We start from the raw sequence: 14,181 nt of genomic DNA on the forward strand, positions 1-14,181 counted from the left end.
GACACACAATAAATAGTTAAATAAATTTATGTTTATTCTTTTACTCAAACATATGAATATAAAAGTTTTCCATGACTTTTTAAACATTTTTGGAAATATTTTTTTCTCAACGACTTTTCCAGGCCTAGAAAAAAACATTTTAAAATTCCAGGGCTTTTTTCCAGGTTTTCCATGACCGTACAAACCCTAATCGCCAGATGATTTTCATTGCACAGTCTCCAACAACCAGAGAGAATTAGAAGAAAAAGGACAAATTAAACTAACAACTGATGCAAATGACCCAAACATGACCCAATTTGTCCACGTTTTCTCTCCGAGGTTCGACTGCAGTGTCTGGCACCAGCAAAAAACAAAAATGCATGAATGGTCCGAGGTCTAAAAATGGCATCCGTGCAAGAGAACGGAGGTGGACAGTTGGTGTTGCCGAGCACATCTGAATGGTACTTAAGCCGCCGCGCTGTGTAGGAGGAGGAGAACCGATTTAGAAGCAGAAACACAGATGAATAGAATAAATGCGGAGGGGAGAACCAGTTGGAGGGAGTGACGGGATGAATCAGACGCAGCGAGCCAGACATTCACAGCTGAAATCTCACGCTCATTGTTTATGAGCAACTTTCCATCTGTTACCATTGACCGATTCATGGATCTTAGGGAAATACAGCCAGATTGGTTTTTTTTCCGTTTTCTCTTCGTTGCATAATAAAAGCACATTGTGTCCTCTCTGTATCGTGGAGCTAAAATACGACCGATTGAACTCTACCGAGGACCTACACTACCGTTCAAAAGTTTGGAGTCACTTAGAAATGTCTTTATTTTTCAAAGAAAAGCACTGTTATTTCAATAAAGATAACATTAATCAAAAATACACACTATACATTGTTAATGTGGTAAATGACTATTCTAGGTGGAAACATCTGGTTTCTAATGAAATATCTCCAGAGGTGTATAGAGGCCCATTTCCATCAACTATCACTCCAGTGTTCTAATGGTACATTGTGTTTGATCATCGCCTTAGAAGACTAATGTCTGATTAGAAAACCCTTGTGCAATTATGTTAGCACAGCTGAAAACAGTTATGCTGGTGATATAAGCTATACAACTGGCCTTCCTTTGAGCTTGAAGTTTGAAGAACAAAATTAATACTTCAAAAATTAATCATTATTTCTAACCTTGTCAACGTCTTGACTATATGTTCTATTCAATTTTCAATTCATTTGATAAATAAAAGTGAGTTTTCATGGAAGACACAAAATTGTCTGGATGACCCCAAACTTTTGAACGGTAGTGTATGTCCAGACTTAATCCAAATCAAGTGACATTGTGAACCAATGGAGCATCTAATCTGTGAAAAAAAAAAAACTTTTTCACAGCGGATATTTGTACCCGTCACAGGTGTAACTAATCTTATTAATGACGTCCGTTTCATTCAGTCGTGCCAGTAATCCAGCATGTGCCCTGGGCCTGACGAGACCCCAGTGGAATGCAGCCATTATTTATGTTATTAGTTGCCACCCCCGAGTTTGACGAGACAAAACATCCGCCGCGAGACGATTCTGTTTTCAATTCACCATTTCTTTCCATCGTTTGTTGTTCTTACAGTCGGCTACACGCTCTCCAGCTTCGGAAATTTATCTATTAGCCGTCCTAAATTGTTCCTTCAGACGTATTATATACGGATCTGGGAAGGTTTGGGCAAAACTAAAATAGTAATCGGGGAAACGCAGAGGCAGATGTTTTGGAGTGAATGCACTGGATTAAAAAAGAAAGAAATCTGGCATTCAAGAAGGATTAAAGTCAAACTAGAATTACCAACGTTCACATCCATGTCTGTCAAAAATGTCTCCACTTCATCCAATTAGACATGAGAAATTGATGATGAAAACCAAATCCTCAGTTAATCTTTCAATCTAAATGGATGTGTGTCAGACATTGACACCTCAACTAATAGACCCCCCCCCCACACACACTTTAAAGGCCTCCCACTTTTTCCTTTAAAAAAAAAATTATATAACTTTTTATTTTGCATTTTCAACAAGAGTAATTCTTGACGTCCAGATAAATAAACACAACAAAACAAGCGGCACACAACCAAAAGTAGCATCAGTATCCATAGTCCAGCCCACTGAGTACAAATGCCAATCGCTACACACCAACAAATGCACACACGCACGCACCTATATCCACACACACAACCATCCATATCCACACACAACCATCCATATCCCCATACACAACCATCCATATCCCCATACACAACCATCCATATCCACACACACACCCGCACAACATTCCCACCCACCCCCTCCCACCACTTTCCTTGTGATTCGTGACCGATGGATGCCAGCCGATTTTGGGGGGCAGAGTTGACGCGGCGAGCTCGCCTACAGGCAAGCGTGGGAAAGTCACCACAGACACCACAACTCCCGATAAAATGCAAAACACAGAGAGGCTTTCCCTGGCGGACATGGACTTAATCAGCATTGTGTAAACTTGTTTGGCAAGGACATTTAATTAATGTAAAAGTCAAGCTCTCCAGCTTTAAAGTCGTGCTGGGTGTCGTTTTACTAATGTCAATACCAGAGTTTCTTTACTTTATTCATTTTGTAATGAGGGACAACACGCAATAACAGACATCAATATGACGTGAGCGTCAGTTTTGAGCAGTTTCTTTACAGGTTGATGCCAAACACTTTTTTGATTTTTGAAGAAGCCATTTTAATCTGGAACTTTCTTAACAAATGTGACAACAAGAACATTTCAACAGATTTGTCAATACATGATTGATGTAAATACTCAGTTGGTACCAAAAAAAACGTGCAAAGTCAAGCATCAAGCAAATATGATGCCTTCTACCCTTATATATATATATAAGGGGGAAGTACGAGTTCAACAGGATCTTAATAATGTGTTTCAGACGTTGCGATAACGCCACTTCAATACAGCGATAACGCCACTTCAACACAGCTATAACGCCACTTCAATACAGCTATAACGCCACTTAAACACAGCTATAACGCCACTTCAATACAGCTATAACGCCACTTCAATACAGCGATAACGCCACTTCAATACAGCGATAACGCCACTTCAATACAGCGATAACGCCACTTCAATACAGCTATAACGCCACTTCAATACAGCTGTAATGCCACTTCAATACAGCGATAACGCCACTTCAATACAGCGATAACGGCACTTCAATACAGCTATAACGCCACTTTAACACAGCTATAACGCCACTTTAATACAGCATTATTCAGCATTTCCGCCATAGTGCAAACTGCAACAAGGGAAATAACTCAAGCCAAATCTCTGTCATGTAAAATAATAAAAGTGAATAGTCGGAAGTCCAGATACCAAGAAAAACAAGCTGTCTTTGGAAGGTCGATCTACAGTCACAAGTAAAGCCTTTTGGACTGATCCCGTCTGAAAGGTCATTAGGGAGCTGGAGTCCCAGTGGGGAAACGCATGCTGCACACAGGCTGGACGGTTTCATGTTTCAATTCTATACTCTAAATGCATAATTTATAGATCTAAATGCAATTGTTTTAATGGTTTTCACCAATGTGGGCATTAGTTGTGCTGCGGAGGATATCGAATTGGGGTCACAACCCTTCCAATATCCTCAATTTATTGAAGCATTTCCTGGAAACATGATTGATATTCAAAACGGGGCACTCATTTCGTATTGAAAAGTATTGATAGCCAGAGAGAGTGGTTTTGTATTTATTAAACAATTATCAAGTGGGGATTTTGACCGTTTTTTAAATATTTATATTTTATTTATAGAGATTAAGAGTAAACTTAAAAACCCAAGAGAGTCAGACAATGGTAAGAGGGGCAAAAGCAAATTACTGCAGGAAGTGAGCAAAGAGTTCACACATCACTCCAGCGGGGTCCTCCGTTGGGATGTCGCTGAGCGTCTTCATTAGCTAAAAGGTTTTCCTTTGGGTCAATTATGAAGCCAGAAAGGGAATTACTAATTGACCCGAGCTGATTGGATGTTGGAAATAAGGATACACACACACGCCACAATAACAGCAGAAAGCTGGAGCGGTGACACACGGTTGTGTCACGACGATGAACTCATTTTCTTTCCAAACTAACGGGACCCCGAAATCCTCCCATCTCGTTCTCTCCCTGCTGGTTGGCTGAGGAAGAGCTTGATTACCTTTGCATTGAAAATGCCGAAGGTTATGTTTTGATCGCCGTGTATTTATTTGTATGTGTGTTACTCGCAGAACTCAAAAAGTATTAAACCGAATCGCATGAAATTTGGTGGGATGATTGGTTATTATCCGGGGACCATCTGATTAGATTTTGGAATCGATCGGGTCAAAGGTCAAGATCTTCTTTTTACCATAGTGCGGTCAATTTCTATCCAATTGGCATGCAACTAATGCCAACATGTTCATAATTCAATGCCCAATCTTGTGATATGCGAAGGTATGCGCTCTACCGAGTGCCCGTTCTAGTTAGTTGGAATGCTTCAGCAGTCCAACTATTGTTCTTGTAATCTTTATTTAAACTTTTTATTATTCTATTTCTTTCTTTTTTTTTTTTCTCTTCTTTCTTTTCATATCATATATTCAGCTATTTGACCATTAAAAAAATTTTTTCTTCAGATGAGGAATGACTTTTCATTTTTTCAATGTTTCAAATTTTTTTTTTTTTTTTTTAATATTTTAATTATTTTATGTTATTTTGAATCAATGGAGAAAATGGAAATATTCAAACTTAAAAGTTTCAACAGTATCTCTATATTTTCAAGCAATTCTTATTTCCTTTTTTCAGACTGTATTCGTTCATAGCTATTACTGTTTATATTTTTCAATTTTTTTTTTCTTTTCAAACTTTTATTAATTTCTTTATTGAATGGATAAATAAATGGATCGGATCAAAATCTTCAATTAACAATCAACTAACTTTCAACTTTAAACACAAGCATACATTCATTCAAATACATAAAATTCCACCTAAAAAATGTTGACAAGTGTTTCTCTAACTTCTTATAATTATTTTTTTCATCTCTATCTATAGTTATTTAATAGTTATTTTTAGTTTTTTTGTTTTTTTTTACCCTGGACTTTTCCTTGTGGGTGTGTGTGTGACCTTAGGCTGTGACGTGGTCACTGTGCTGTGTTGCTTTGTAAGCGAGAAAAAAATTTGTATTATATCACATCGGCGGTCATTATTGCTCGATAATATTTTTTTTTTTTTGATAAAGTATCTTGTGTCTTGTGTAGACATGTAACATAAATTCAAACTGTTTCCAGATTTTTAGAGAGAAGCCAGGAGGGAGGGTCTTTCTTTCTTTCAGTCAGTCACCTCCTCTGGTCTCCTCTCCACTTTTTTTTTTTGAAACAGGAACATTTTAAAAATTGAAACAAGATTTCTTCTGAACATTTAAATATCAACGATTTAATGACGTCTAACAAACTTATCAATCGACTGTCTCTACTGTAGAAATAGATAATCTCCTAATCACTGATATTAATCAAATGTTCTGACAGGCTTGTTCCACTTCATGTTTATCATGGGCTATCTCACTCTCTTCTTGTTCACGTTAGGCTAATCAGTGGCAGGTGTTTCACCAGACTTATATCGTATCAGGTGTGAACACCCCACACACACACACACACATGCCCACGAGTGTGTGCACACACAGAGTGTAAGTGTTGTGTTGTGTGTCTATATCTGGATATCTTTGTATGGAATCTATATATTGAGAGATTCTCAAGAGACATACCCCATTTAAAGTTCTTTTTCATTAGGCTCACAAAAATATCAATCTCATCTTTAGCGTTAGTTTTTTTCTACCATTTTCATCTTTTGATCCTTGGTTTTTTATTCGTCTTTCTTTTCTTTTTTGACAGGTACTTTTCTCTTATTTTAATCCCACCTTTTCTCTCCACCCTTTCCTGCTTCATCTTCTTTCTCTCTTTTTCTCCTGTTTCTCTATTTTCTCTTATTCCATTTACTTCTCTCTGTTTCTCATTTCTCCACTTTCCCTCATTTCTTTCCTATGATTTTGTTCTTTGTTATGCTTCAATATTTAGATATTTTATTTGTTTCTTTTTTTCAGATATTTTTCCTTCAGCAGTGTTTCATCTTTTACATTCTATATTTTTCCCATTTCATTTCATTCAGATGTTTCAGCTATATTTCCATTTCACAAATTTCATTATTCTTTTCAAAAATATTATTTCCTTTTTCCACATTTTCACTTATTCATTTTGACATTTCTTCCTTATTCAATTCTTTTCTTCAATTTGTTTTTCATTTCTAGTTAACTATGCTCTTGTATCTTAAACTACCCAGGGTGTCGCAGGTTCAGCTGGGCAGCAGCTGTTTGCCAATGCATTAGAAAATGACCGGGATTGGTGGAGCTCCTCAACACCTTGACCGCTTAAAGAACCGGCAAAGACGATCCAGAAGGAGGAGTATTGAATACAGGAAACTGGTTTGCTCCCAGATTAGCCACAGAGGCTAATCCTCGGTCCCCCTCAACAGATGTTACATCGGGCCCCCACTGCAATGTAGTTACATATGACATTAATACCGCTGCTCTCTGCGGGGCCTTCATTGAGCACCAGCTGGATTCACAAAGACTGACGAAGCTTTTACTCAGACCGGGAAAAAAATCATCTGTTGCACAAGCATGTCCAGTTAAAACCATTTTCATTGGACTATTTTTGAATTAATTGCAGGCAAATTAATACCATTCCTCAAACCATCTTGTCAAATTAAAATTTAAAACACTGACCACGTCCTCGCTGCTCACTCTATATCCAACAGGCTACTGCGCTCTCTAAGAAAACGTTTCGCGCCGCTTCACGCCATTGTTAGAAACAACAAATTACAATTATATGCTAAATTGCTAGCCACCCGTCAGCAGCTGCTACCGATAGTCACTATGGCAACATTAAGTTAGCCTGGCGGGGGGGTAGGTGGCTAACCTTTTATCAGGACCATAAGTGATTCCATATTTTTTGTTAAAATGTCCCAACCTGCAAGTAGAACTGGCCTAACACTAACGCCTGGTCTGAATGATTATTGTGAAACCCGTAAGCCCCTCGGGATGAACACTTCTGAGTGAATTCAGCCTTCTGAACGAGAAATAATTGCTTTTCCTAAATAGCAAAACATTTCTGTTTTACTATTTAGTAAAATAAGTGTCAAGTTTGTGTGCGTTGTACATTAACTAAACTAACTAGAATGGGCACTCAGTAGAGCGCATACCTTCGCATATCACAAGATTGGGCATTGCATTATGAACATGTTGGCATTAGTTGCATGCCAATTGGATAGAAATTGACCACTCTATGGTAAAAAGAAGATGTTGACCTTTTCATGACCTTGACCTTGGACCCGATCGATCCCAAAATCTAATCAAATGGTCCCCGGATAATAACCAATCATCCCACCAAATTTCATGCGATTCGGTTTAATACTTTTTTACTTATGCGAATAACACGCATACAAATAAATAAATAAATAAATACACAGCGATCAAAACATAACCTTCCGCATTTTCAATGCGAAGGTAAATATATAGTGTGGCGGCATCCTTCACACATCGACAGCGATGGACTACAAGCCATTGACGAGCCGCGCTGGTCTTGAGTCTTTTTGCTCCGAGTGTGTCCTCGTGGTTGAATGCACCTATTGTGAGTCGCTTTGGATAGAAGCGTCAGCTAAATGACACGTGCTGTCACGAGACGGGCGAATGGAAAAGTTTGATTTGAAGCATCAAAGACGGAAAGAAATCTCCCGGAAAAATCTCTTGATTGACCGACAAAGAACAAGAGCGACATCTGATTAAAGCCATTACCTTTGCACGGCATTACAACAAGTGGGAACTAGAACGGGCACTCGGTAGAGCGCATACCTTCGCATATCACAGGATTGGGCATTGAATTATGAACATTTTAGCATTAGTTGCATGCCAATTGGATAAAAAAGACGGTAAAAAGAAGATTTTGACATTTTCATGAGCTTGACCTTTGACCCGATCGATCCCAAAATCTAATCAAATGGTCCCCAGATAATAACCAATCATCCCACCAAATTTCATGCGATTCCTATTAATACTTTTTGACTTATGCGAATAACACGCACGCATACAAATACACGGCGATCAAAACATAACCTTCCGCATTTTCAATGCGAAGGTAATAACATGCGACGGTGACGTAACCCAGAAGAGGCCAGATTAAAGCATGATTTACTGCAGTCTAAAATCAGGGGAAGCTGACGAAGACTGAAGAAAGATTAGTTTTGTCCACAGGTACTGGAGCCGGGGACTCACCTGGTACAGCTTGATGATGTGGGGGTGATCCAGCATCTTCATGATCTGAACTTCTCTGTAGATCTTCTCCAGATTGACGGCATCCAGTTGGGTCTTGTCGATGATCTTAATGGCCACCTGGAGAACAACACAACTCCAATCAGTCAGTTACAATGGAATCATTGCAGGGTTCTTACACATTTTGACCGATGGATTTCCAGGACTTTAAACCAAATTTCCATGACCAAACTGAAATCTCGGTAAAAACATGAACAATTTAGAACATTTTGTGTATCGAGAGCGTACGCCGGCTTATATTTTGAGCATCTTTCTTTAAAAAAAACATATTAATTATTTCAAACTCGGTGTAAATGAACATGTGATTATAACAAATTTCCATGACTTTTATGATTTAAGTTTTTTCCAGGACTTTTCCAGGCCTGGAAATGACCATTTTAAAATTCCATGACTTTTCCAGGTTTTCCATGACCGTACGAATCCTGCATTGTTAGGTCTCATCTGACTGGAGAAAGAAAAAAAACACACACCCCACACTCAATTGTATATTCTCCAAGAAGCAAAGGGAGACGGTCCGTTCTTTTCAGAGAACCGCAAGTTACCTAAATACAACTCTTGAAGACCTTCGTCATAAACACTCTTGAAATTTGAGCCAAGATGAAATATCACGTGTAAAAAAAAAAAAAAAAAGCTACAGCAGAGGCAGACGCGGGCCTCGTCGCAGCAGATACACAAACACCCACAGTGACATGTACGCGTGTAAATCACACACTCAAAAAACGTCAACACTCTTGGCTTTGATTAATGATGTCCGGTGGGGTTACGAGGCAATATTAACATCTTTCCTTCGCTCTCTCTCATAAACAACATTTCGTCAGTGTGATCTGAAAGTGTTTCCGAGCGTCTGTGAGCCAAGCCGGAGGAGTAAACAACAGGAGACCCCGGCTCGCCTCTCGGCCATCACGCCACCGTTGGAAAGCTCTTAGCGGGAGCGTTCGGACCGAAAACCGGACGGTACTGAAAACATCTGCAAGGGCCTTCGTTGTTTTAGGTGCTGGAATATTCACTCACTTAACTTTTAAGTGATATAGTCTTTTTATGCAGAACTTTGGTTCCCCTAATTCAGTTGTCTGTTTTTAATTTATTTGGTTTTTATTTATTTTTTTCCATTTTATTTTTAATATATACTTTTAAATGTAATATTGGTTTGACTCTGTGGAGCACTTTGTAAACATTGTTTTTAAAAGGTGCTATATAAATAAAGTTATTATTATTAATAGATTAGTTGATCTTTCAAAAGAATCCACAATCATTTTTTCGCGATTTATTTTTTTTAAAGTAAAATTGGCAGGAAAAGTATCCGGTTCCATCTTTTTAAAAAGTTAATATTTTATAGTTCACTCCATTTTCTGTGATACACCGGGCTTTTGCAAAGTTGCAAAGTTCAATAATGAAAATAAGCCCCTACCGTCGGATAATAAAACAGGATCCGTCGCGACGTCACAAAAACATCAGAAGTGCCCTCCTCGTGTTGCAGTGTGCGGTGGCCTATATTTGTGCGTCGACATCAGCTAACGTTCCACCGTGTTGCAGCGCGCAGTCGAGCCGCATCAAATGTGTTCCGCTCGACAGTCCTCAGGGTTCTTACACATTTCGACCGATGGATTTCCAGGACTTTTCGAGGACTTTTAACCAAATTTCCATGACCAAACTGAAATCTCAGTATAAACATGAAAAATGTACAAAAATTGTACACCGGCTTATATTTTGAGCGTCTTTCTTTAAAAAACATATTAATTATTTCAAACTCGGCGTAAATGAACACGTGATTATAACACATTTCCATGACTTTTCCAAAACTTTGATGATTTAAGTTTTTTCCAGGACTTTTCCAGGCCTGGAAATGACAATTTTGAAAATTCCATGACTTTTCCAGGTTTTCCATGACCGTACGAACCCTGCTGTATTTTCGCAGTTGGTATTCCTGCCGTGCGCATATAGTCTGAAGACGGCCTTATATTTGGTTTTAACTTTGAAAAAAAACATATTCATCAACCAGATAAAAGAATATAAAGTAAACACAAAAACAGGGAGGTTCAGCAGGCGCGATATCAAACAAGTCAGGAACCACCCGGCCTCATATCTGACAGTGAACTAATCAAATACCATGAAGACAAAAACGTCTACTTCGGGTACACTTCGGACCGAGGTGAAAACAAAGTGCTCGATTTTGCTCATGAATGCTCGACGTTGATGGAAGTGAATCGAGAATACATCCGAAACCAATTTGAAATGCTGCCATTTCTCAGTGAAATAAAGTGTCCCCAACCCCACTGGGACCTAGATTAATCCTATTTAGCATATTTATAGTTATCGCTTTCAGAAGCGCAGTAATGGGCATTTCAATACATTAAAACACTCCAATATCATCTCGCTAAATACAGACAAACAGGTATGCAAGATTCCGCCATATATCCTGTGAGGAAATGTTAATCTTTGAACAGCTATAAATCGAGACCTCTTGGGCATAACATTTTAAACTGCTCGCCGACTGGATTACAGGGTACTTAGCACGAAAAGGTCCGAGCCAACCGACTGATTACATTGTCCACAATACTTACAGGCACGCACACGACCTCTTGTGTACTCTGCTGGCTCAAGGTCATTTGAGGACAATACAGGACTGTCTCAGAAAATTAGAATATTGTGATGAAGTTCTTTATTTTCTGTAATGCAATTAAAAAAACAAAAATGTCATGCATTCTGGATTCATTACAAATCAACTGAAATATTGCAAGCCTTTTATTCTGATTTATTGCTGATTATGGCTTACAGCTTAAGAAAACTCAAATATCCTATCTCTAAATATTAGAATATCATGAAAAAGTATACTAGTAGGGTATTAAACAAATCACTTGAATTGTCTAATTAACTCGAAACACCTGCAAGGGTTTCCTGAGCCTTGACAAACACTCAGCTGTTATAAATCTTTTTTTTTACTTGGTCTGAGGAAATATTAAAATTTTATGAGATAGGATTTTAGAGTTTTCTTAAGCTGTAAACCATAATCAGCAATATTAAAAGAATAAAAGGCTTGCAATATTTAAGTTGATTTGTAATGAATCCAGAATGCATGACATTTTTGTTTTTTTAATTGCATTACAGAAAATAAAGAACTTTATCACAATATTCTAATTTTCTGAGACAGTCCTGTATGTTACAGGAGAATTTAGCTCAAATAATAAGATGTTGTTTTTTGGATCTCTCTCTCTCTCTCTCTCTCTCTCGCTCTCTCTAAACATACAGCTTCAGTGTCGGTCCAAATCCGTTTGTTCTCAGAAGCGACCGGCACCGAGTGACCTCTACCCAAAAACCCAGTGGTCAGAACACCAGCATCAACATGCGTGTTCTCATCCAACCCAAACACTACACCAGCTGAGGGAGAGGCGGAACCACTCAGTGAACTCACCTGATGTCGTGTTGGGCTGAAAAGAAAACCTGCGTTCACGTAGCTCTTCGGGTCACACGGTTGCAGATGACCTGGCTAGACGAAGACTGGGCCACGGGCCCCAATAGGCAGGTCTGAAGAGGCATTTTCCTACCTCGTTATTCATTAAATATTGATTAAACCAGGGGCCTCATCTGGATGATGTACATCTTTGTTCTTCCTGTAGAGCATGATTGCTCACGTTCAACAACAAACGGTTTGAGGATCGGCGAGGTCAAAGATCAAAGTGTGCAACTGTGCTTTCTTTCACTCCCTCGGTCTTCTTCACACACACACAGACAGAGAGAGAGAGAGAGAGAGAGTGGACACTCTTCATTTGCGCCCTTTGTCTCCGTCAATAATATTTTTTAAAAGGCATGGCACACAGTGACACTGGTGAAGAAAGGCCACTCTGTCGAGAGCTCACATACAACAGTCAGACAAATCCTCGCCCTGTTCCTTCTGCGCTCATCATGCTGCATCGCCTGAGAGCGTGCAGTGTGTGCAATATCAAACCTTCTCAAAAACTAAGACCCCCCCCCCAGAGCAGTGTCAGTGCATTGATGTCTGCATGCATGCCTGCAGAACACTTTTCTTTTTCCCTCCCAATTACAGATCTCTCTGGCTGGCACGTCCTGCTCCTCACAAAAGCTCGTGCACAAGAAACCACTAAATCAAATCATTATTTGGATTACATAATGGGGACCACCGACCCATGCATGCTGCATGCTTGCCCCAGATACAGCGACGCACTGTCTGGGGGTCATTACCCCCCCAAAAAGAGTGCAGGTGTACATGCAGGTATTTACGGATTGTGTGTTTCCCAGCAGCACTTGGTGGCCAGACCTCTTTACTGGCACTGGTGTTTGGTTGAGAGGGGGGTGAACGTGCAGCGAGACGTTGCTCCAGTCTACCTGCAGGTATTCAAACACACCAGCTGTTGCTCGCACCGGAGCGGCCGAGTGTCGCCGGTAGTTAACGCCAACAGTCCCCGGATGCAAGTGTCTAGTCGTGCATCGAGGTGGGCAGCATTTTCGGCGTCCGCTGTGACTATTTGGAGTGTCAACTAGTGCAATAAAGTTATGTAACTTAGCCGAACAGTAGCTTAAGTTAGCATTCGGAGGCTAACCAGTTCACCGCCACACACGCGCGCGCGCGCGCACGCACGCACACACACACTCACCTCGGTTTTGGTTATTCGGTGTCGAGCCAGCTTCACCACGGCGAAATTGCCCTTTCCCAAAGTGCGCTCGATGTCGTAGAAGCCCACTCTGACCGGACCCCGGATCAGCGGTTTCTGCCCACTGTCAGCCATGACCATGCTGTTCTTAATGGGACTGGTTGTGGAAGAGCGGAGCGGGTGAGCCAGACGAGCAGGGGACACACCGGAGGGGGGGGCGGGTAGTGTGTGGGGGCTCACGCGGGGCTAGCTACAGATAAAGACGAAAGGGAAACAAACCGCCCGCCGCCGCCGCCGCCTCCACCGCCGCCGCCGCCGCTCGAAACGTGTCCATTAAAAAAATAATTAAAAAATAGACAAAGTTGATTTCTGTGTCGCCGGCTTGAACGCCAATGTGACGACACACTCTCCCCCCCCGTCAGTGCGGCGATACGAAGCAAGCCATTAGCTGAACCCGGGGTGGGGGGGTTAGTCACACCGCGTCCTCCGCTACAATACAGCTATACTATTTCAGCTGCGAGGTACCTGTGTCGGCCACAGAGCACACGAGTTGACTCGCAAAGAGGCATCGCGTTCTCCCGGTTGACGTGTATTGACGTCAAAGCCATCGGGGTATTTGTACAGGGGGCGGGGCCACGAGGCCGCTTACACACTTCAGTGCCAATTGGTTGCCAAGACAACCAGACCCACCTCTTACGTCAACCGGTAAAATTGCTATTCTGAAAATCTGTTTGCTCGCCCGTCCTGCTTGATTGCACGCATAGGTATAACTTTGAAGTTGCCTCCACCCAGGTGTTTAAACAGGCTCTTTGGTCGGCTGAGAGGAGAAAAACGCGGGAGAAATTAGTTAAATTAATTCTAAATCAAAAACGGAAACTGCCCAGTTGACTTGCACACAGTAATTCTGCAAGAATGAAAAGGGCCTCTTTAAAAAAATATATATAATAATAATAATAAGTATATAAAAAAATAATTTGACAGCATATCTACTTTCAGTGATTATAATCCAGAAAAGAAATGCAACTGTCCTTACAAATGATAATATATAGTATTGTCACATATCACATTATATAATGTGACATAGCAGAACCTCATGTGAAACTAGACATATGTCAGCAACAAAGACACGTTGGTCAGCTGCTCCACAGCGCCATCTGTTGGAAAACATAGGCAATTGAAGCAAGGCTACACATCCTGTTCCTAGTA

General features: G+C 40.4%; 1 protein-coding gene across 3 annotated transcripts in view; it reads right to left on the reverse strand.

The window, feature by feature from the left end:
- The window catches only part of sik2b (salt-inducible kinase 2b), a 50,627-nt gene extending 37,085 nt beyond the window's left edge, over nt 1–13,542 (reverse strand). For all 3 annotated transcript variants that reach the window (XM_056440819.1, XM_056440817.1, XM_056440820.1), the window contains exons 1-2: nt 12,979–13,542; nt 8,312–8,428 (exon numbers count right to left, since the gene is read on the reverse strand). In XM_056440819.1, coding sequence (XP_056296794.1) covers nt 8,312–8,428; nt 12,979–13,116 — 255 coding nt within the window. In that variant the 5' untranslated portion in view covers nt 13,117–13,542. The remainder of the gene's footprint in view (nt 1–8,311; nt 8,429–12,978) is intronic.
- Between the last annotated feature and the right edge of the window lie 639 nt (nt 13,543–14,181).

Source organism: Pseudoliparis swirei, chromosome 20 (assembly GCF_029220125.1).
Source record: "Pseudoliparis swirei isolate HS2019 ecotype Mariana Trench chromosome 20, NWPU_hadal_v1, whole genome shotgun sequence".
Taxonomy (NCBI): Eukaryota; Metazoa; Chordata; class Actinopteri; order Perciformes; family Liparidae; genus Pseudoliparis; species Pseudoliparis swirei.